The sequence below is a fragment of the Salvelinus alpinus genome, chromosome 11, assembly GCF_045679555.1.
Source record: "Salvelinus alpinus chromosome 11, SLU_Salpinus.1, whole genome shotgun sequence".
Taxonomy (NCBI): domain Eukaryota; kingdom Metazoa; phylum Chordata; class Actinopteri; order Salmoniformes; family Salmonidae; genus Salvelinus; species Salvelinus alpinus.
In genome coordinates this window covers 32,176,903-32,199,745 of record NC_092096.1, presented here as the reverse complement: position 1 = coordinate 32,199,745, position 22,843 = coordinate 32,176,903, and the positions used below count along the sequence as shown (strand labels likewise).

The 22,843-nt window shown below is 43.7% G+C and overlaps 1 protein-coding gene and 1 pseudogene across 1 annotated transcript; one reads left to right on the top strand and one right to left on the bottom strand.

Annotated features, from left to right (window-relative positions):
* The first annotated feature begins 7,538 nt into the window (after positions 1-7,538).
* On the top strand, positions 7,539-9,233 carry LOC139533965 (pro-MCH 2-like). The gene is made up of 3 exons (XM_071332516.1): positions 7,539-7,876; positions 8,561-8,702; positions 9,037-9,233. The coding sequence occupies exons 1-3, from the start codon at positions 7,634-7,636 to the stop codon at positions 9,084-9,086; spliced, it is 435 nt and encodes a 144-aa protein (XP_071188617.1). The 5' UTR covers positions 7,539-7,633; the 3' UTR covers positions 9,087-9,233.
* LOC139533963 (PCNA-interacting partner-like) lies at positions 8,858-22,730 on the bottom strand (annotated as a pseudogene).
* Positions 22,731-22,843: the final 113 nt, after the last annotated feature.

Sequence of the window (22,843 nt, the reverse complement as noted above, 5' to 3'; positions counted from 1 at the left end):
GTTCCGACCTAGAATATGTGGACATCTATAAGTACCTAGGTGTCTGGCTAGACTGCAAACTCTCCTTCCAGACTCATATCAAACATCTCCAATCCAAAATCAAATCTAGAGTCGGCTTTCTATTTCGCAACAAAGCCTCCTTCACTCACGCCGCCAAACTTACCCTAGTAAAACTGACTATCCTACCGATCCTCGACTTCGGCGATGTCATCTACAAAATAGCTTCCAATACTCTACTCAGCAAACTGGATGCAGTTTATCACAGTGCCATCCGTTTTGTTACTAAAGCACCTTATACGACCCACCACTGCGACCTGTATGCCCTAGTCGGCTGGCCCTCGCTACATGTTCGTCGTCAGACCCACTGGCTCCAGGTCATCTACAAGGCTATGCTAGGTAAAGTGCCGCCTTATCTCAGTTGGTCACGATGGCTACACCCACCCGTAGCACGCGCTCCAGCAGGTGTATCTCACTGATCATCCCTAAAGCCAAAACCTCATTTGGACGCCTTTCCTTCCAGTTCTCTGCTGCCTGCGACTGGAACGAATTGCAAAAATCTCTGAAGTTGGAGACTTTTATCTCCCTCAACAACTTTAAACATCTGCTATCCGAGCAGCTAACCGATCGCTGCAGCTGTACATAGTCCATCGGTATATAGCCCACCCAATTTACCTACCTCACCCCCCATACTGCTTTTATTTATTTACTTTTCTGCTCTTTTGCACACCAGTATCTCTACTTGCACATGATCATCTGATGATTTATCACTCCAGTGTTACTCTGCTAAATTGTAATTATTCGATTTATTGCCTACCTCCTCATGCCTTTTGCACACATTATATATAGATTCTCTTTTTTTCTACCATGTTATTGACTTGTTTATTGTTTACTCCATGTGTAACTCTGTGTTGTTGTCTGTTCACACTGCTATGCTTTATCTTGGCCAGGTCGCAGTTGCAAATGAGAACTTGTTCTCAACTAGCCTACCTGGTTAAATAAAGGTGAAATAAATAAATAAATAAAAAAACAGGTCAACATTCACAAGGCCGCAGGGCCAGACGGATTACCATTACGTGTAGTCTGAGCATGCTGGCAAATGTCTTCACTGACATCCTCGACCTGTCCCTGACCGAGTCTGTAATACCAACTTGTTTCAAGCAGACCACCATAGTCCCTGTGCCCAAGAACACCAAGGTAACCTGCCTAAATGGCTACCAACCCGTAGCACTCACGTCGATAGCCACAAAGTTCTTTGAAAGGCTGGTCATGGCTCACATCAACAAAATTATCCCAGAAACAAAATTATCCCAGAAACCTTAGACCCACTCCAATTTGCATACCGCCCCAACAGATCCACAGATGATTAAATCTCTATTGCACTCCACACTGCCCTTTCACACCTGGACAAAAGGAACACCTATATGAGAATGCTATTCATTGATTACAGCTCAACGTTCAACACCATCGTGCTCTCAAAGCTCATCAATAAGCTAAGGACCCTGGGACTAAACACCTCCCTCTGCATCTGGATCCTGGACTTCCTGACGGGCCTCCCCCAGGTGGTAAGGGTAGGTAACAACACATCTGCCACGCTGATTATCAACACAGAGGCCCCTCAGGGGTGCGTGCTCAGTCCCCTCCTTCACCCATGACTGCATGGCCAACACCATCATTAAGTTTGGCGATAACACAGCAGTGGTAGAACTGATCACCAACAACGATGAGACAGCTTACAGCGTGGAGGTCAGAGACCTGGCAGTGTGGTGCCAGGATAACAACCTATCCCTCAACGTGATCAAGAAAAATTTGATGATTGTCGGCAACAGGAAAAGGAGGACCGAGCACGCACCCCATTCTCATCGACAGGGCTGTAGTGGAGCAGGTTGAGAGCTTCAAGTTCCTTGGTGTCCACATCACCAACCAACTATCATGGTCCAAACACACCAAGACAGTCGTGAAGAGGACACGACAACGCCTATTCCTCCTCAGGAGACTGAAACGATTTGGCATGGGTCCTCAGATCCTCAAAAAGTTCTAGAGCTGCACCATCGAGAGCATCCTGCCTGGTTGCATCACCTCCTGGTATGGCAACTGAGTACGGCCCAGTACATCACTGGGGCCAAGCTTCCTGCCATCCAGGACCTCTATACCAGGCGGTGTCAGAGGAAGGCCCAACAAATTGCCAAATGGCAGACTATTTGCTTTGCTACCGCACGGCAAGCGGTACCGGAGCACCAAGTCTAGGTCCAAAAGGCTTCTAAACAGCTTCTACCCCAAGCCATGAACAGCTAATCAAATGGCTACCCGGACTATTTGCATTGTTCCCACCCCCATTTTTACGCTGCTGCTACTGTTTATTATCCATGCATAGTCACTTTACCTCTACCTACATGTACATATTACCTCAATTACCTCAACTATCCGGTGCCCCTGCACATTGACTCTGTACCCGTACCCCTTGTATATAGCCTCGCTACTGTTATATTTTTTGTTGCTCTTTAATTAATTATTTTTCTTATTTTAATTTTATTCATTTTTTACTTCAGTTTATTTTTTTCTTAAAACTGTATTGTTGGTTAAGGGCTTGTAAGTAAGCATTTCACTGTAAGGTCTACACCTGTTTAATTCGGCGCATGTGACAAATAATAATATATTATTTTTTTTATTCAGCAAGGACATATGTAGGATACTACACTCCAAAGCATAACCTTCACTCCAAATCAAAACTCCAAACCTACAACCTGATTTTGGAAAAAATTACCTGGAAGGATTCCTACTACCAAAGATTCTTATTTCCAAGCTATACAGCAAATGCTCTGACAAACAAACAACAGAAACCTAAAACACCATCCAACCTGGAACAGAGTTATTAATGTTAAGTCTGAAGCTAATTTTAAAGTCAAGAAGAAAAACACATTACAATGATATATTTTACTTTATTTGGACTGAATGCTAAGGCTACCAAGCTTGTAGGACAGAACATATCGGACTTCAACTTCAATTAGCACTGAGGTGTGAAGTGAGAGTCTCAAACTGGAAATATATACAAGAAAATAAACTTTTTCCCAAACACACAATGTCTAAACTCTGGTGTCCAAACACCCAGCGCGTCCTAGACCTTCTGTCTGAGGACAGACTAGGGTCACCCAGCCACATAATAATACGCACGGGCACAAATGATCTGAGCATAGCAGGAAAGGGTAGCCACAGCACTCAAGAGACTGATTGAAAAAGGTTCTTCTACTTTTCCCAACGCACAAGTGGTTATCTCCACCCTGCTTTCACAAAAAGACTTCTACCTTGCTACCATACAGCGGGTAAACACAAGTATTTCCTGTGACTCTGCCTCAAAACCAAATGTTTACCTGGCCCACCACTCCACCTGGACTTGAACAGCCTTTACGACCAGGTCCACCTATATAAGGCAGCAGTGCCCCCTTTTGCCCGGACCCTAAAGGACATCGCCCTCAAACGCAGCCCCAAACAGGAGCAAACACCTCAAAAAAGAGCAACTGATCAATAGACACGATCTGTCACACGCTGAGTATGTACATAGTCAATGTAGGCTTCGAGGGGACTCCTATAGTAGGTACACCTACAGCTCATCTCTTGGCAGTAGTGCTGTAGAATACTTTAACATTGACCTCAACCCAGAGTCTCTCAGAGCGTTCACAGTCAGCCCACTGACACCCGTATCAGATCACAGCAAAATCAGTCTTCTTGAACAGAGCAATACTCAATAATGAGGCATCAAAGCCAAAGGAACTGAATAAAATTAAGAAATGCTATAGATGGAAGGAAAGTACTGTGGAAACCTACTAAACAGTATATTTGACCTACAAGCTTCCCTATCAAATCAAAAAATGTCAAACAGAAAACCGAAGAACAATAACAACAATGAAAAAAGGTTTGATGAAGAATGCAAAATCCTAAGAAAGAAATTGAGAAACCTATCCAACCAAAAACATAGAAACTCAGAAAACCTGAGCCTACGCCTTCACTATGATGAATCACTAAAACAATATAGAAATACACTGCGGAAAAAGAAGGAACAGCACGTCAGAAATCAGCTCAATGTAATTGAAGAATCCATAGACTCTAATTAGCCACTTCTGGCATATTTGGAAAACAAACAACAACATGAAGAGCTATCTATCCAAAATGGAGATGTTTGTGTAAACCACTTCTCCAATCTTTTTGGCCCTAGAACAAAGAACAAACAGCAAAAACTAATACATGATCAAATACAAATCTTAGAATTAATGATTAAAGACTACCAGAACCCACTGGATTCTCCAATTACATTGAATGAACTACAGGACAAAATACAAACCCTCCAACGCAAAAGGGCCTGTGGTGTTGATGGTACCCTCAATGAAATGATCAAATATACAGACCACAAATTCCAATTGGCTACACTTAAACGCTTTAACATCATCCTTAGCTCTGGCATCTTCCCCAATATTTGGTAACAAGGACTGATCACCCCAATCCACAAAAGTGGAGACAAATTTGACCCCAATAACTACCGTGGGATATGCGTCAAGTGCAACCTTGGGAAAATCCTCTGCATTATCATACATGTCCTCAGTGAAAACAATGTACTGAGCAAATGTCAAATTGGCTTTTTACCAAATTACAGTGCGACAGACCACAAGTTCACCCTGCACACCATAATTAACAAACAAACAAACCCAAACAAAGGGAAAGTCTTCTCATGCTTTGTTGATTTCAAAAAAGCTTTTGACTCAATTTGGCATGAGGGTCTGCTATACACATTGATGGAAAGTGGTGTTGGGGGGAAAAACATACAACAAATATAAAATCCATGCACACAAACAACAAGTGTATGGTTAAAATTGGCAAAAAACACACACATTTCTTTCCACATGGCCGTGAAGTGAGAAAGGGATGCAGCTTAAGCCCTCTTCAACATATATATCAACGAATTGGTGAGGACACTAGAACAGTCTGCAGCACACGGCCTCACCCGACTAGAATCTGAAGTCAAATGTCTACTTTTTGCTGACGATCTGGTGCTTGTCACCAACCAAGGAGGTCCTACAGCAGCACCTAGATCTTCTGCACAGATTCTGTCAGACCTGGGCCCTGACAGTAATCTCAGTAAGACAAAAATAATGGTGTTCCAAAAAAGATCCAGTTTCCTGGACCATAAATACAATTTCCATCTAGACACTGTTGCCCTAGAGCACACACAAAACTATACATACCTCGGCCTAAACATCAGCGCCACAGGTAACTTCCACAAAGATGTGAACGATCTGAGAGACAAGGCAAGAAGGGCCTTCTATGCCATTAAAAGGAACATAAAATTCAACATACCAATTAGGATTTGGCTAAAAATACTTGAATCAGTTATAGATCCCATTGCCCTTTATGGTTGTGAGGTCTGGGGTCCGCTCACCAACCAAGAATCCACAAAATGGGACAAAAACCAAATTGAGACACTGCATGCAGAATTCTGCCAAAAATATCCTCTGTGTACAATGTAAAACACCAAATAATGCATGCAGAGCAGAATTAGGCCAATACCCTCTAATTATCAAAATCCAGAAAAGAGACGTTAAATTCTACAACCACCTAAAAAGAAAGTATTCCCAAACCTTCCATAACAAAGCCATCACCTATAGAGAAATTAACCTGGCCACAAAATTAGGTGGAAACTGAGCTGCACTTCCTAACCTCCTACCAAATGTATGACTATATTAGAGACACATATTTCCCTTAGATTACACAGACCCACAAAGAATTAAAAATCAAATCAAATTTTGGTAAACTTCCATATCTATTGGGTGAAATACCACAGTGAGCAATCGCAGCAGCAAGGTTTGTGACCTGTTGCCACAAGAAAAGGGCAACCAGTGAAGAACAAACACCATTGTAAATACAACCTATATTTATTTTTGTACTTTGTACTTTCACTATTTGCACATTATTACAACACTGTAAATAGACATAATATGACATCTGAAATGTCTTTATTATTTTGTATCTTTTGTGAGTGTAATGTTTACTGTTAATTTTGTATTGTTTATTTCACTTTGGTTTATTATCGATTTCACTTTATATGGCAATGTAAACATGTGTTTCCCATGCCAATAAAACCCCTTCAATTGGAAATTGAATTGAGAGGGGGAGATAGAGGGAGATAGCGAGTGAGGGAGTGAGCGAGATAGATTGAGAGCGAGAGTGAAAGGGGGATAGAGGGGAGAGAGATAGAGAGAGCGAGGTTAAAACAATAGATCTTGAAGCTCCCAGGGTGAGCTGCTCCTGGAGCAGTCGGGCCCCTGTGGACCAGTTCAGTCCTTCACTAGAGCCCCTCAGCCTCCAACAAAAATACTCACAAAATAAAGGTTGTGAACTCCAAGAACAATCACTTCAGCTGAGTTCAATACCTATTATTCATGTCCCATTTCTCCATCCCTCTGCTGTAGCTACTGTGATGTTAATAAGGTAAGCCCTTGTCTGTTTTCCTAACTGAACTGAGCTTGGGAGAGCTATGTCAACAAGGCCTTTAGTATTGGTTTGTAAAACTCTTCCATGCTCATTTCCCTAAACTCACAGCCATTACCCTTGTGAACATGAGGTGATCAGCCATGTAAGCCACAGATGGCAGTCAGTGGGCTTCTCATTGTGGGCAGGGCCTAGTCCTGGGGCAATGAAGCTAACACTCAAGGTTCTAATGACTAGAACCCAGAGTTTTCCCTAACCTGTGACCATGGGATCAGAACAGAATAAACTATTGTTACATAGCCTATAACTAGCGCCTGGAGTATCCTTTAGGTTATGTTGTCAGAAAAGTCAGGGACTTCCTCCCACCTAATACCCAACCGGTAAGGGTGTATACTCAATCACCAATAGGTCAGTTCGGTTGATGCTACCTGGGTCTCTGTTTTCATTCTCTTTTCATTCTCTTGTTGAAGTCTGATGACATGACCTTAGTGACCCAGCCTCTATTCATACCAGGACTGTTCACCCTGGATGATATTCTCCCCACAGAGCATTGATGCCTGTAGCCATTGACGTAGTTCGGTGATGATAACTCACTGTAGGCAATCTGTTGGTTTCTTTCAGATTGCACAGTAGGCATATGTTCCACCATTTACTTTCCACCTTTGAAAGTGGACAGCATTGAGAAGTGAGACCTTTGTGAGACCAATTTGAGACCTATGATCTTTGAGGGGCCCGAGGAGACCCCTCTACAGGAGGGAAAAGATGACTGTGCAAAAGATGTTGCCCCCCTCTTTCAAATCCAGCATGTCCTTACACCTGACAGTAATCCAGCTATCATTCACCTACCCTCCCTTCTGATTAGACTACATAAAGGAGCATTCAAAGCTGCTTTACAAATTGGCTATGACCTTTGACCTGTGCCATGTCACCCTTTTCAAAGATGACATGGGCAAGCTCAGCAGGAGACTTCAAATCTCCTCTACGCACATATTTGACGGCTTTGTTATGATGGTTAAAAAAAATCCACTGTTTTGGCTTTCCGTGATATAAAAAGACCTGATGGGCCGCTGATCAACAGTCATCACAGGTGAGCGCAACTGAAGTCCACTCTCAATTACCCTCGCAAGGCCGTTAGGACCAAGATAATATAGTAGGAATCATGATCTCCCTATACTCTGTTATATTCACACTGGTGCTGTTCTCTGAGTTTAACACCCGCTCGGTCGTCTTAGCTGTACCGACAGGCAAGCTGGACGAGGGTAGGACAGAGCAGGAGAGCCTGCGATCGATACTAGGCGAAGACATGATGAGCGACGACGCTCTGGCTGCCCCGAGGTTCAGACAGGACCACATCCTGGACAACGGACAGGACGACGGCAACACAAAGATCATCATCCTTTCAGTAAGTATCTTCCTTCATCCATGTCCATCATCACAATAACCTTCCTCATTTTACATTTGCTCAAACTTGAGCCATCATCAAACAAAGATGAAAAGGATAGGTGTTTATCTTGATTAGATTCCCACAGTGGCAAAATCTATGATAATGTCTCCGCTCCATCAAAGGTTTGGCAGGCATGTGGAGTGATTCAGTTTGTCTGGCATCTGTATGTCATGCAAGTCATGGACATGGTTATCTCTGCTGTAATGGCACAGAAGGAGAGCGATGAGGAGAGGTTATAAAGCCACTTTGGCAGATTAGATGTCTGGATAACTGGGGCCCCTCTCATACAGGTTTCATATGGCCTGGCTCAGGACCAGCCTCCAGAAGGCCGGGGTTTGGGACCCAGAAGATCTGTGCCGCTTCTTAAATGTCCATCTGGCAAATGGCATGCATCAATCCCAAATGAATGGAAAAGAAAAACACCATCCCAAAGTCCAATTAATTTTGACATTGGATTCTATAGCCCTTTCATGTGTATTGTTATATTTTTGTTGTATCATGCAAGCTAGATAACCTTCGGCTTTGGTTCACCAAATCTGATTGTGCAATAGAATCATCAGTGGACAGAGAATACTAATGTAGAGGCTGGCTGATCCACTAATGGAAGCCTGCCAGACATTGACCTAGCCTTCTGTCCCACAGGACATTGGACTGAAAGGGCACACCAGACGTGGCATGAACACAGCTTTCTCCCGAGCCCTTCCTGTCCTCCCCGACCGAGGCACAGATCACTCTCCTGCTGAATATAGCCTGAAAGTAGAGCGCAGGGAGGCCGACCTTGAGAGTAAGTATCGACCAGCGACTTCCTTTTGTTATTTTTCCTTCTATGGTTCCTGTATCCGTTCAATCGTGCGCATTAGAAAGATCCAGGTCACCGTCATTCAGCATGATTTGATTACACGATACTGGCATTAAAACCATCAATGAGGGTGTTGACACTTTTCACCATGATATTCCATTCATTACTTGGAACAAGAATTTTATCAGCTAGACGTGTTACATTTCAGACGTATAAAAGCAACAAACTGAAGACTGTTGAAGGTTATGACATCACTATTAACAGTTAATGCTTAAAAAAATAAAATTCACTGCAATTCTACCAATTTTATTCCCTCCAGTGCTGCGATGCATGATAGGACGAGTGTACCGACCCTGTTCGCAAGCATAAGAGTGTGGTGGATCCTACACTGCCGTCTGTCAATCTCCTGCAAAACACGATACGCTTTCTTGATTTGTTCCTTACATCTGTGGCGTTGTTTTAAAACACAAAACATGTATAAAACTATTAAAAATGTTTTGAAAAACCTGAAAACAATTGTACGTGTCAATTCTGGGTCACATAATATAGCTACATTTGGAAAGTCACCATTGTACAGGTGAAGAAAATAAGACATTCTATACTGTTTCTGATAGTAGTAGTGAAGATGCATGTGAGAGAGGAGAAGTGTCTGGCGGTGGGCCTTTTGTCTTAGAGGGAGATAAACTGCAGGCCAAGCCTCCGCAGATCGGCCATCAAACAGATCTGCTTGGGTTTCAACCACTCTGACTTCCCACATTGCCTCAACAGCTCTTCTACATCATTGCATTACACTCTCCCACAGACACACTACAGCTGGTGATCTTTCTTTCAAAATGATGATGTCTGTCAATTGTTGGAAAGCACAACAGAGGCAAAAAATAAATAAAAAGTACAATAAAGCCTCTGAAATCAGGCCAAACTCCACTGGGGGAAAAACAAGTGCAATTGATTACGGGAACATTCAGCTTCAAAGAAGACAGACCATTGATTAAATAAAGCAACATTAGTAATACTGCATTCTACTTCAACACGATAATGAATAGTTTACAATCTGAAGAAGCTGGTGAGCTTGCCCTGTCCGGCAATCAGTTTCTTCTTACTTGGGGCTTTAGCCCCTCCATTCTTCCCTGACAATTTGGTTGATGTTACAGTGGTGGGGGGTTTCTTCCGAGGGAGCTGGTTCTCTAACCCACAATGTTCACTACAATCCACCAGCTTCCGTTTACAGGCCTTGCTGCTTCCTTCTGTCTGGATGTTGGTCTTCAGACCGCCCCCGCCTGCTCTGCTGCTCGGGGCATCATTTCCACTCCTGGGCCCCAGCGCTGTGGCACCCCCCCGGGTCGTGCCTCCTCGCTGGGCCTCTTTCCTCCCAGCCTCTGGGTAAACCTCCACTGGAGAGAGGAAACAGAAATAGAGCTTAACAATTGGGGGCGAAAAAAATTGACATAAGAGAGGAAGGAAAAAGGGGGGAAAAAAACAAAAAGAACCTGATAAAATTGCTGACGTTAGCCTGCAGTTTAACAGCCAGAGTGTTTATTCTAGCGAGCTGAAAGTGAACATTTGTCATGTAACCCGATGGCGCAGAGCCTGGATTCCCACAGAAAGAAGGGGGGGTTAGGTTTTTACTACAGATGTGGGGGCGGCCAGGTTTTATAAAATGGGGAATCATTTAAAGGTTGATCGTAAGTACCAGTCCCAGGGCTGGGACTGGGCAGGGTTCGAGGCCAGGGCTGGGAAGGTGGGTCTGGGCATCGATCCGAATCTGTGGCGTCAGAGGGAATAGACGCCAATCCCTGAAGGGGGGGGGGGGGTGTATGTAGCTGCGCTGCACTTTATGTGAGGAAATCTGGAGCAGTTCACCAGCATGCATGCATGCATGCAGATTAGTACATGCAGTTACATGTCTCTGCTGAAAAAGGGAGAATGATGTCACAACTAGACATTTTTTACCTCTGCTGTCGAGGAGCTGGGCAGAGGTGGATTCCACAGTAGTGAGGGTCCGCTTGGGAGCCTGTTGCACACAGGTGGGGCCCTGGATGATGCTGGGGAAGTCCAGCACTCGGTTGAGGGGCAGCTCCAAGTCGTCCTGGTACGTGCAGGCAAACTGAGATCGGATGGTTCGCTCTCTGGACTAAAAAAAATAAAGAGAAACTGTCACGGCTCTCCAACCCTGTTCCTGGAGAGGTACCCTCCTGTAGGTTTTCGATCCAACCCCAGTTATAACCAACCGGATTCAGCTTATCAAACAGCTAATTATTAGGGTCAGGTGCACTAGATTAGGGTTGGAGTGAACATACAAGATGGTAGCTCTCCAGGAACAGGCTTGTTAATCTAAACAATTTTGTTGCATGTTCTGGAGGAAAAACTTCATTACGTCACAATTTATCAGCCAAGCCGCCATTAGACAATGAACCTAGAAGCCCATTAAAATACAAAAAAAGATTTAAAAGAAGTAGTGAGTCTGATCTCCAGGGCCCACGATCGCAGCAGCCCCAGGAGTATACTATGATTGAAGCTAGAGCTACTCAGGTTTTTCTAAATCTAGCCAGCTTCAGTTAACTTCACATTCTCAGGTTTCCTCCATACTACAACAGTGTATATTGCTTGTCCGCCGTAACTGCACATGCATGTTGCACATGGCTAGTCAAACGCCAAACTCTTCATCGAGACAATGCCGGAAACCTTAATCCATGGGCGAGTCAGTGCCACACTTTAATTTCTGCTGAAATCAAAATGAATGAAAAGTCATTGCAAATTCCACAGGCGATGGTGTGAAATAGGCTTGAAGTGCAGTGTTTATTTGAAATATAGTTTTACTGTGCTTATCAATGCACAAGCACCCCCCCACACACTCCTATTGATAAAATAGCATTACATCATATACAAGTTTTACTCTGCGTGAAGTTTCAAATGCATTGTCATTACTAATGTGAAATTTAACATTTGTCATTTAGCAGACGCTCTTATCCAGACCCAATTAGGGTGCCTTGCTCAAAGGCGCGACAGCTTTTTCACCAAGTTGGCTCGGGGAGTCGAACCAGCGACCTTTCGGTTATTGGCCCAACGCTCTTAACCACTAGGATACCTGTAATTTGAGGAATTACATTTGATCAATCAAATATTTTTTAAATCAGTAGACTTCCTCAAATTAAGGGGATGACGCAATATTTGAGAGAGGGAGGGTATCTGATTTAATTGGTCCTCAACTGTGGCTTCATTCAGGATAAATGGAGTTTGCCTGCCTGGGATCAGGTTAGTTCTGAAGTATTCGTTGCTGTAGAAATGTAGCTGGCTTAAAGGTGAGCGAGCACTTTTGTGAAACTGGCCAGTGGCGACCTGTCATTCAGGGCAGGTGGGGCAGAGCTTCACCTGATTAGCTAAAATACAATATTTTTGTTTTTTGCATGTTATTTTGGCAATAAGTGTCACAACAGTTCGCAAACAATGTAAAAACGTATATATTTTTTAAAAATGTATCGTGGAGTTAAAGCCGCATACAAACGTGGTCTCTTTTTTGCTTTCTTGATTAAGGCAGCTCCAAAATGCAGGCGTTTCAGCCTAGTGCTTTCTGTGGTGCTGGGCCAGCGGAAAATACAGAGCGTAGGTGTTGGTAATTTTCTCTAGTTGTGCCGTGATAGTCTCAGTGTTGTCACTCATGGAGACACTATGCCACATCAAAGTCTACCGGGAGAGCTCGAAAATTCAAGCACCTTGGGTGCTGCCATAGATTTGCATTAGAAGTGCCCATCCAAGAAGGCTGAAGTTCATTGGCCACAGATAAAATGACATAACTACCGTAGCTTTGATTGGACTGATCATGTCAAAATCATACTTTCAAAATCTTAGCTAGCAAGCAGTAATCGTGAATCAAGTCGACAATCTACTGGCAAATCCTTGTCATGCGAAGATAAAACGTATCGGTACTCATCAACCATACAGTGCATTCGGAAAGTATTATGACCTCTCGACTTTTTCCACATTTTGTTACAGCCTTATTCTAAGAGTTAATAAAAAATAAAATGTTTAACCAATCTACACACAATACCCCATAATGACAAAGCGAAAAAACAGGTTCAGAAATGTTTGCAAATTTATAAAAAATAAAACAAATACCTTGTTTACATAAGTATTCAGACCCTTTGCTATGAGACTCAACATTGAGCTCAGGTGCACCCTGTTTCCATTGATCATCACCTGTGGTAAATTCAATTGATTGTGGACATGATTTGGAAAGACACACACACACACACACGTCAGAGCTAAAACCAAGCCCTGAGGTTGAAGGAATTGTCCATAGAGCTCAGAGACAAGATTGCGTCAAGGCACAGATGTGGGGAAGGGTATCAAAACATTTCTGAAGCATTGAAGGTCCCCAAGAACACAGTGGCCTCCATCATTTTTAAATGGAAGAAGTTTGGAACCACCAAACTGAGCAATCATGGGAGAAAGACCTTGGTCTGGGAGGTGACCAAGAACCTGATGGTCACTCTGACAGAGTTCCAGCGTTCCTCTGTGCAGATGGGAGAAGTTGTTCAGAAGTACAACCATCTCTGCAGCACTCCACCAATCAGGCCTTTATGGTGAGGGGCCAGGTGGAAGCCACTCCTCAGGAAAAGCCACAGGACAGCCCACTTTGAGTTTGCCAAAAGGCACCTAAAGACTCTCAGACCACAAAAAAACAAGATTCTCTGGTCTGATGAAACCAAAATTGAACTCTTTGGCCTGAATGCCAAGCGTCATGTCTGGAGGAAACCTGGCACAATCCGTACGGTGAAGCATGGTGGTGGCAGCATCATGCCGTGGGGATGTTTTTCAGCAGCAGGGACTGGTAGACTAGTCAGGATTGAGGGAAAGATGAACGGAGCAAAGCACAGAAGTGGCTTCGTGACAAGTCTCTAAATGTCCTCGAGTGGCTCAGCCAGAGCCCGGACTTGAACCTGATCGAACATCTCTGGAGAGACCTGAAACTAGCTGTGCAGAGACACTCACCATCCAACCTGACAGAGCTTGAGAGAAGAATGGGAGAAATTCAGACAAGCTCTGACTTGGAAAATATATTTGGAAAGGTCATGGTGTACAGTGTGAATACTGTAAGAATTTCCCATGTTCTGAATTGTGCCGCTGTACATTTCAAAAGTGCTGAAATAGACTAGTCTTAACTCGCTCATTAAATGTCTTACTCAAAATTACGGATTGCCTCATCCACTCATCATTCCCTTATGCCATAGTTTGAACATCTCAATTGTCAGTAGAAACCACATTTGTTTAAGCAAGTCAGCCATATCAGCTATGTTTTTTTAAAGGCAGTAAATGAGGCTGAATGAACTATTTCGCAGCCAGACAAGGCTCCACTGATATCCAGGTGTAGTGGTGGTAAAGATTAACTCCATGGTGCTGAAAAGAAAGCTCTGCTGTTGGGAAAGCTTTATGTGGGCCCTAACAGTTTGTGGGCACCGTTTGTCACAGTGCAATTCATGTATTGTTTAGTGTTGTGAGGTGGCTTTGCTGGCATGCATTAAAAAAACGATTGGGGTAGCTAAAATTGGCAATGGAACTGGCTCTCTCGAGTTGAACAAAGTTACCCCGTTAACGTCTCAAACCACGTACGTAGTATAGGGCTCATGGACCGGTTTCTCAAAAGCATCTTAAGGCTACATTCATCGTTAGAACCTTCGTCGGAGTAGCGTTAAATCTCAGCTGTTAAATCTGCCTCGTTAACGTTGCACTTGAAAACACTCGTAATCTAACACCTTGCCCAAACCGGCTGCGGCGCGTGCGCTATCGTGCATAAATGTATTTTGCCCCCCCACACCAAACGCGATCACAACACGCAGGTTAAAATATCAAAACAAACTCTGAACCAATGACATTCATTTGGGGACAGGTCGAAAAGCATTAAACATGTATGGTATTTTAGCTAGTTAGCTTGCACTTGCTAGCTAACGTTAATTTGTCCTGTTTAGCTAGCTTGCTGTTGCTAGCTAATTTGTCCTGGGATATAAACCTTGAGTTGTTATTTTACCTGAAATGGACAAGGATCTCTACTCCGACAATTAATCCACATATAAAACGGCCAACCGAATCGTTTCTAGTCATCTCTCCTCCTTCCAGGCTTTTTCATCGTTTAAATTATATGGTGATCACATCTAAACTTTCATTGTATTACCACGACTACCGCAAAACAGTTTTCGTCTTTCTATCGCCCACGTGGGTGTAACCAATGAGGAGATGGCACATGGGTACCTACTTCTATAAACCAATGAGGAGATGGCACGTGGATACCTGCTTCTATAAACCAATGAGGAGATGGGAGAGGCAGGACTTGCAGCGCGATCTGCGTCAGAAATAGGAACGACATCTATTTTAGCCCTTGGTGTCGCAGCCGCTCCTTGGGCGCGCAAGCAGTGTGGGTGCAATAATTGAATAACATGGGTTTCTAAATTTATTTTGCGACGCTCGCGCACGCGACGTGTCCGGTCTGGTCAGCATGTAACGCCTTCCTCACCCTCGTAGAACAGCTAAGTGCGTCAGATGCTTTTTTGCCCTCCCGCATCACTTTATATACAGATCCCTGCAAAACAAAGAATCACATGGTTTATCCGTCTGACCACGGATAACAGAAATACCAAGTTGTCTTTGCAATTGACAAACAAGCGACGTATAAAAATATGCTACCAATGAAAATCGAGACGACAACATTGAAATATACATGTTACGTTCAATCCATTGAGTTATACATGTTTCTACTTGTAGGCTACTCTGTATAATTTCAATACATTGCATGGTGTGTAGTCTACTGTATCATGTGCACAATGTGCCAAATCTGCGATTTAAATGAATTTTTATTGGGTAGGCATTACAATAAGCCGCGTCAAATTGTGCAGCAGTGGGTGGTAATATCTCTCGGAGCTGATCTGTTGTCAGTATTGTGAAATAACTTTTTATAATAAAGGAAATATTTGAAAGCGGATCCGAGAGCAGTGCTCCCATTAGTCTCGACACATGCTCCAAGATGCACTTCACGACCCTTCTCTCTGCGTTGTGTTTTGGGAGACGCATGTTACATATTTAGCCGTTGTAGGCAAGATGCATCGTTAAAAACACCCGTAAGCCTAAATTCCATCGCTATCGGGAAACCGGGCCCTGGCTGATCCACTCCTTTATCCCCTGTTTGATCTAGGCCTGCTGGGGATTATCACGACTCAAGGATTTCTCCCTCCAGGCCAGCAGCAGAACCGCAGTAGGGAAGGAGGAATCAGGTGGAGAAAAAAGAACGGTGTGCAAAACTGGGTGGGACTGTAAAGCAAAGGGGCGAAATTAAAGCCCCGAGAGAAGGCTATTCAAAGAACTCAAAATCACTTCTCAAAAGAGCACCTAAAACAACATTTAACCCTTGGATCACCAGGCATGAAATGTACACGTACCGTCGTTACATGCTAATAAAAACACCTCGCTAAAGCCAGAAATAATGACGGACAGGGGAGAACATAACGCAGGCAAAGAGGTAAAAGACTGACATGCAGCTCACACGTAATCCAATTATAGCAGGTGGAAAGAGCAGCATCTAGTTCTATTACAGGGAGAGGATGACATAAGGGGGGGCACCGCTTCTGAGGCTGTCCTAAGACAACCTCTATAGACTGGTTGGCCTGGCCAGGCTAAGGTAAGCCCATCCTGATGAGACCTCAAGGAACAGCAGGTGCAAGCTATTGCTCTGTTCTCGGGTCTGGTGTTTGTTTTTGAATGCACGCACACAAGCCCAATAGCCCACCTGCAAGATCAGGATATTAGGTGAGAAGTTGGCAGACACATTGTGTTCTTATGGCAGCTCCTCTTATGATGAGCCAGCTTTGATTTCATGGGGAAGAGGAATAAGTCAAAGCATTGAAAGGCATCTTGTTACAGAGATCAAATTATCACAGAGACGTCAATCAATAATGTATCATACTATTCATCCAAATGATGCAATTCAATACATCATTAAGCGCACTTAACTTGCTGTGTTTAGTCTGTCTGAAACAGACACAAAAGCATGGAAAAAAACCACAATGCAAAAACTAAAATGTGACTATCTGCACGTGTGCCAGGTGACTGCCGTCAGCGTATGATGAAACTATTGGACAGGGGCCCGGGTTGATAAAGACATTCAGCAGACAACAACCATTCAAGTTTCCCTTACTAGTCGAGTTAAGTGACTGATATGGCATCTTTAAAGTGAAGTGGATGCAGAAAGCTTCCGCCCGCCGAGTTCAGGAAGCGGTGAGCAGCCCAGGGACCATTACAGCGCACTCACAGGAAGACGGCCAGAATGTGGGGAGCTAAAGTGACATCTGCTAGCGCAATCAAATAAAGGAGCCCATTTCCACAAAATGTGTTTAGCACACATGTTTGAAAGGGGTTCAAGCAGTCTTTCATGTAGAGACAGAACAACCCAGCCCCTTTAAATCTCAAACTGTCATTGTTTTAGAGGAGTAAGCAGTTTCTACATCCAGGTTGTATTTGCGGAATGGTATACTTGTTATTGACGAGCACAGCATGTTAGCACCAGGTCTCAATTCTACACGCGCATAGTCAAAACAGCAAACATGTACACTGAGGCAAGTCGATAAGCCCACAGCCTTCCAGGCTGCAAACACCACACTAACTGAGAATCTATCCACATCCGCTGGTTATATCAATACGTTTACATCCCGATAATTTGGGCCGATACCAGTATCACGATACTCGTTAGTATCGTGGCAAGGAAAAAAACAAACAAACATGAAGCGGATTTCACTTTAGGAAAAGAGCCCCAATGTTGGAAACAAACATGTTGTCATCCAGTCACATTTATTTTTTCTCTCCAAGCTACAGCAGACAACCTGTATCCTTTAAAAACCTGTATTTTTAAAGGACCAAAAAGTTCTGTTTTGTGTTTTCATTTTTGCCATGGAAAAATATTGCGATACTGGTATTGTCCCAGGCCTACTGATAATGAATGAAAAGAGAACACATCTAGGGATGCTATACAATGACCACAGTAAACAGGCAAACCCTCAGAGGGATTGACAAAAACAGAAGAGTAGAGCATCTTCTGACCAGCTACTTATCAAACCAAGAGGGTGGAGCCCTGTTGAGAAGCATAACAAAATGTGTCACTGGGAGGTTGCCGGGTTGAATCCCCAATTGTAGAGGAGTAGTTTTATACCCCAGACTCAACTCAGAGCAACACACTGGATTAACGCTGGGAGCAAAAACACAGCTGTACAAATGTGAACGTGTAGAAGCCAGTTATAAGATGAGGGGCGTCAACTGAGCAAATAAATAATACAATACCGGGGAGAAAGTACAGAACGTAAAGACATTATTTTTCAATGTTCGGACATCTGATTCGATGTTTCGTATTTGGGTCTCCTGGTCCTACTTGGAGGGTGGGCGGGCTGTGTGTACCTTGGGTTTGAGTTGATCTTGTCGCTCCTGGACGCGGGACTGCAGGGGTTTTGGAGAAGAGCCAGTGGGAACCTCAGGAGATCTGAGGACACAGAAGCAATCAGACTGAAAGCAGCTGTTTATGAGTTAGGGGTTAGAGAGGCTGTGAAAACCTATGAATTATTAGCATATTAAGCTTTGATTAGTGTGTGTGCGCACGAGATGAGACTTACCGGAACAGTGTGAGCATGCAGGTCCCCTCCTCCCCACTGAGGACAGCCTGATCCGCAGAGAGTAAGACCGCCTTGTTCCTGCAGGGCGGTGACAAAGCATCTTCATCCAGCAATGCTATCAGGACCTTCAGTCTTCCGACCTCCATAAGCAGTGGTGTGGTTAATAGCATGGTATCTAGGCTGAAGAGGATATACACAAAACCATATAGTGTTAAGATGATGGCGTTAATGTGGATCAAACAAAAAGGGCCTTGACATATACATGTAGGCTGAGAGAGGTTGGATCCGTTGGCCCAGAAAGGTGTCATACCCTGGCTGGGCTGATCCCTGTCCCACTAGCCGACTGCAGTCTGTGGGACAGGTGGATCTGAGCGGTCTCGTCAGCTGCAGCATACACAACGTCTCCACTGGCCCGCCCCTTCAACAGAGCTGCCCTGATACTGGTCACCAGACGAATGCCAGCAATACTGAGAAAAACAGGTGTACATAAAATATAATAAAACACATGTAATTATCTAATCTATTAAGAAGACAAGTCAAGCAGCCTTCTACTTATAGGCCTCGAGTAGAAAAATGATAAAGACGCTCCCTTTTTCTAAGGGTTCACTCATCACTTTTTTATTTCACCTTTACTTATTCATTCACCACTGACCATGAAGTGACTGCAACATTATTGGGGTGTGTGAAAAGAGCAGCAAGTGTCAACACTGTAGCAAGGTGGGGTGGAGAAGGAGCAGGCTAGATTCCCTGACCCAGCTATTATGAGGGGAGTGAGTCTCTGGAAGAGAATCATCTGGGATACCAGATGTTAGCTGAACAAGAGGCCCTGAACCCTTCAGAGAAGGTGTTTGTGTGTGGAAATACAGTACTCCACTGAGGGTGTGAAGGGGGAGGTAGGGGTGCAGGCTGTTGAAAGAGCCATTCTGGCATCAGATCAGTCCAGTGTCCCATCAGAGAGGCACCACAGCAGAGCAGGGAGAAAATCCTCAGTCATAAACACCCAGAAGGCCCCTGCTATGAGGGAACTGGGACAATACATCCAATATCATAGACTCTACAGCTATATATCTGAGTGCCAAGGTGTCAATCATCTAGCGCTGTAGTTGCTACTGGAATTCAGGGGAAATGAGGCCTTGTTGTGACACAGCATGGCTTCTCCCATTGCTTTAGATCAAAGTTCAGTCCACACGTTTTCATCAAATGACCAAACAATCTCTTAACCACATTTGTGGCACTGCCAAACGCTTGATGGAGAAAACCTGAATCAATCTGCAATTATACACAGGCCATGAAAGTGATCAAGGAAATCTTAAAGTTTGATGATAATTTAACTAAGTAATCAAACCAAGGAAGGAACATATTATCTTTTTACTTTTAGTCAATTTTCCTTTGATGTAGCCGAGATAAACATGTTTTAGTAATTCACATGTTATCATGAGAACCTGGAGCAGAAGTCATTAGGGGAAAATCAGATCTGTACACAGCAATAGGCAGGTGGGATTTTATGACAAGGGTAAGCAGAGACGGAGTCTGCCAGGCCAGGGTGGTATTCATTAGGCACCAAGCAGAAGAAAACAGACAAACCAGGAGGGACTACAGTACATAAACATATCCATTAATAAAGGTTGGTTTTTACCTTCCATTCCAAAACATTTTGCTACAATGTGCACTAATGAATACAACCCAGCTGGTTGAGTACCTTGGGTTAGGGTTGTCTCCCAATATCTCCTCCAGATTGTCTGTGAAATGGACAAAGTCTGACAGGCCTTTAACATGTTTCCTCAGGTCAGACTCAGTAGGGGCATAGCCCTTTCCTCCCAGCTGGACCGCTCTCACAAATGATGTCACAGACTGCAATATATAGATGATTAACATTACGAGACCATATGATTGTCATGTCGTTAACATTCATTGGCTAAACCCATATGTCAGTGTAATGATAGGAAACAGACATGGAAAGAGTAGAGGCCAATTTGTCATTCTTACCAAGAAGAGTGACATGTTCTTGCTCCGTGCTTCACGCGTCAGGTCAGTAAAGGCTATGCGTCCGAGCGATCTGCTACGGGTGTCAAGGGTGTGCACTTGGGCCATGTCGTTCTTGGAGTTGACCAGCTGATCCAGATAGGAGCAGAAGATCCTCCTCACCACCTTTCCTACCTATTGGAGATTTACCAGCCTTTAAAAACAACAGCCGATGCCACAAACTACACACACACGGCCCAATTTACAGTCAGAACACCATCTTCAACCCAAACCAACATTTCAAAAACCTTGTCATCCCCAGGCAGTATTACAGTAGCAACCCGTATTCTACCCACTCATAAATCAGACAGTTGACAGGGCAGCAGCCTGGAGAGAGCAGTGCATGTCCTAGCCCACAATGTCTGTTGCGTTTTAAAACATCTGCCTGGTAATTTAATTCACATTTCGCTCTTAAATCTGAGTGATATGATTTAAAGTTCCTGTTAATAAGAGCGAGACAGATTCCAGTGCCTGAGAAAGACTGGAAAAGCTAAGAGAGAATGAAAGGCTTGCCAGGCTGACTGGGAAAACGAGAGGGAACAGTGAAAGAAAGTACCTTGGTTGCACAACGATATGAGCCAATGTAACATTTAATATTCTGGCCAAACCACCTCCTCTTATGTGAGGAGAGAATGGGAGTCAGTTTGCTTACACTATGCTGACATGTTCATACATGCTTATGACATATCTGTTTACCTGTGTGCTGCATGACTTTGACTTGCTTGATGGAGTCGAGGGGACCTGGGACAGGGAATCCCTCACCTCATAGGTCTCCATGTTACTGGACAGAAACTGAAACAGCTGGACCTTGTCAACAACGTGAACACAGATTTGGCAGTTAGCGTAACTGGCCTTTGAGACTATATCAAACAGTTGACTAAAACTTCCAATCATGGTCATTCATCCTAGTTTCAATCAGGCCTAATACTCACTGAGCTCAGAAGCTCCTCAGGGTCCCGGATCAACCCTCAGCTGTTTGTACATAGAGTGGATATCAATCAGGTCCATAGTGTTGGTGCGCTTCAGAAAGGCGTCGTATTCTTTCCTGATGATGTCATAGTTCTCTGGTCAGGAAGAGTCATTGTCAAGGGGCAGGTGAAGTTTGTCTAATAGTAAGTGTTTCCAGGCCATCAGGACGTCGCTCAGGGCAACACTGAACTCTCCACTCTCCTGTCAGAAGAGAGCAAAAGCAGATGGCTTAAAGCCATGACTGCTGCCTGTGAAGGGAATCAGAATGCATAGTTCATGGTGAATTATCCTCCCATACAGTCTGGTGGGACAAATGATGTTATTATTATAGGGTCAGGAGTCTTTTCTGACCATGTGATCAGGGGAAACCAGGCCCAAATGGCTATAATAGGGGTGCAGATAAACTCATTGCCTTAATGGCGTAACTCCAAAATGTGTTGTCACTAAATGTTATGGCTTTGATCCCAGTGTCTGTTAGGACCACAGTCACTTGCGTACCACAGCAGGCTTGGGGGGCCTACGTGGTATGCAAGAATGGTACACCAGAATGGACATGAAGCTTCTTCTGATGGGATAAAGACCAGCCATTTAGGTCAGGGAGTTGGTCAACCATGGTTTACCAGTGCTGTGATAAGATGGTGTAAAATAATGAATGAGAAAAATGTATGCACTGTATGTTGTTTGTTAGCTAGCCAGATTTAGATGAATGATTCCGTAAAAAAAATTAACTGCCACTATTACAGTCAAACAATGCAGTCAATCCACAGCTATAAACTAGTTGAAATCAGTAGATGCTAGGACTTAGACAAGTTGTAAATGCAACAAGTACTGATATTGTAGCATATACATGGTCCCCAATAGAATATTAACACGTTATAAGCCATATCAAATATGCTAAGAATAACAGGAAATTAGCTGTAAAACTGCAACAACAAAAAATCTCAGCCTCATGGCAAAATGTGTAGAATAGCAGGAAATTAGCTTTAAAAATGACAAATTCTCAGCCTCATTGCAGAATGGCATGAGTAGCTATAAAAACCACCCTTTTCCTTTGCCCCATGGCATAAAGTGTAGAATTCTAGTAAGTTAACAGACCCCCCCCCCCACATTTTTTTTTTTTACTATTTTGGAGAGGTTGGGGGCTTTCTCAGTCTTGCAGGGGCCCTGTGAAACTGCTGTAGGCCACTTGCCACAGTGAGGGATTCATAGCTTATAAAATGTTACCAGTTGTACCTGTTTATTGACCTCTGCAATAGCCAGCTGTAGAACCATCAACATTCCATCTGCCCCGTGGATGGTAGTCCTCTGACTCAAGAACCCGGTGGGATTCTCGCCTGAAGGTTCTCAATATTGTCTTCAGACTGTCCTCTAAAGTCGCCATTGTCCCTGTGAAGATGATAAACAAGACTGTTTAGTTATATGTACTGAAACCCTCAAAACGGCAATGTAACTAATACAAACAAAGTACTGTATGACGGCTTATAACAATGTATT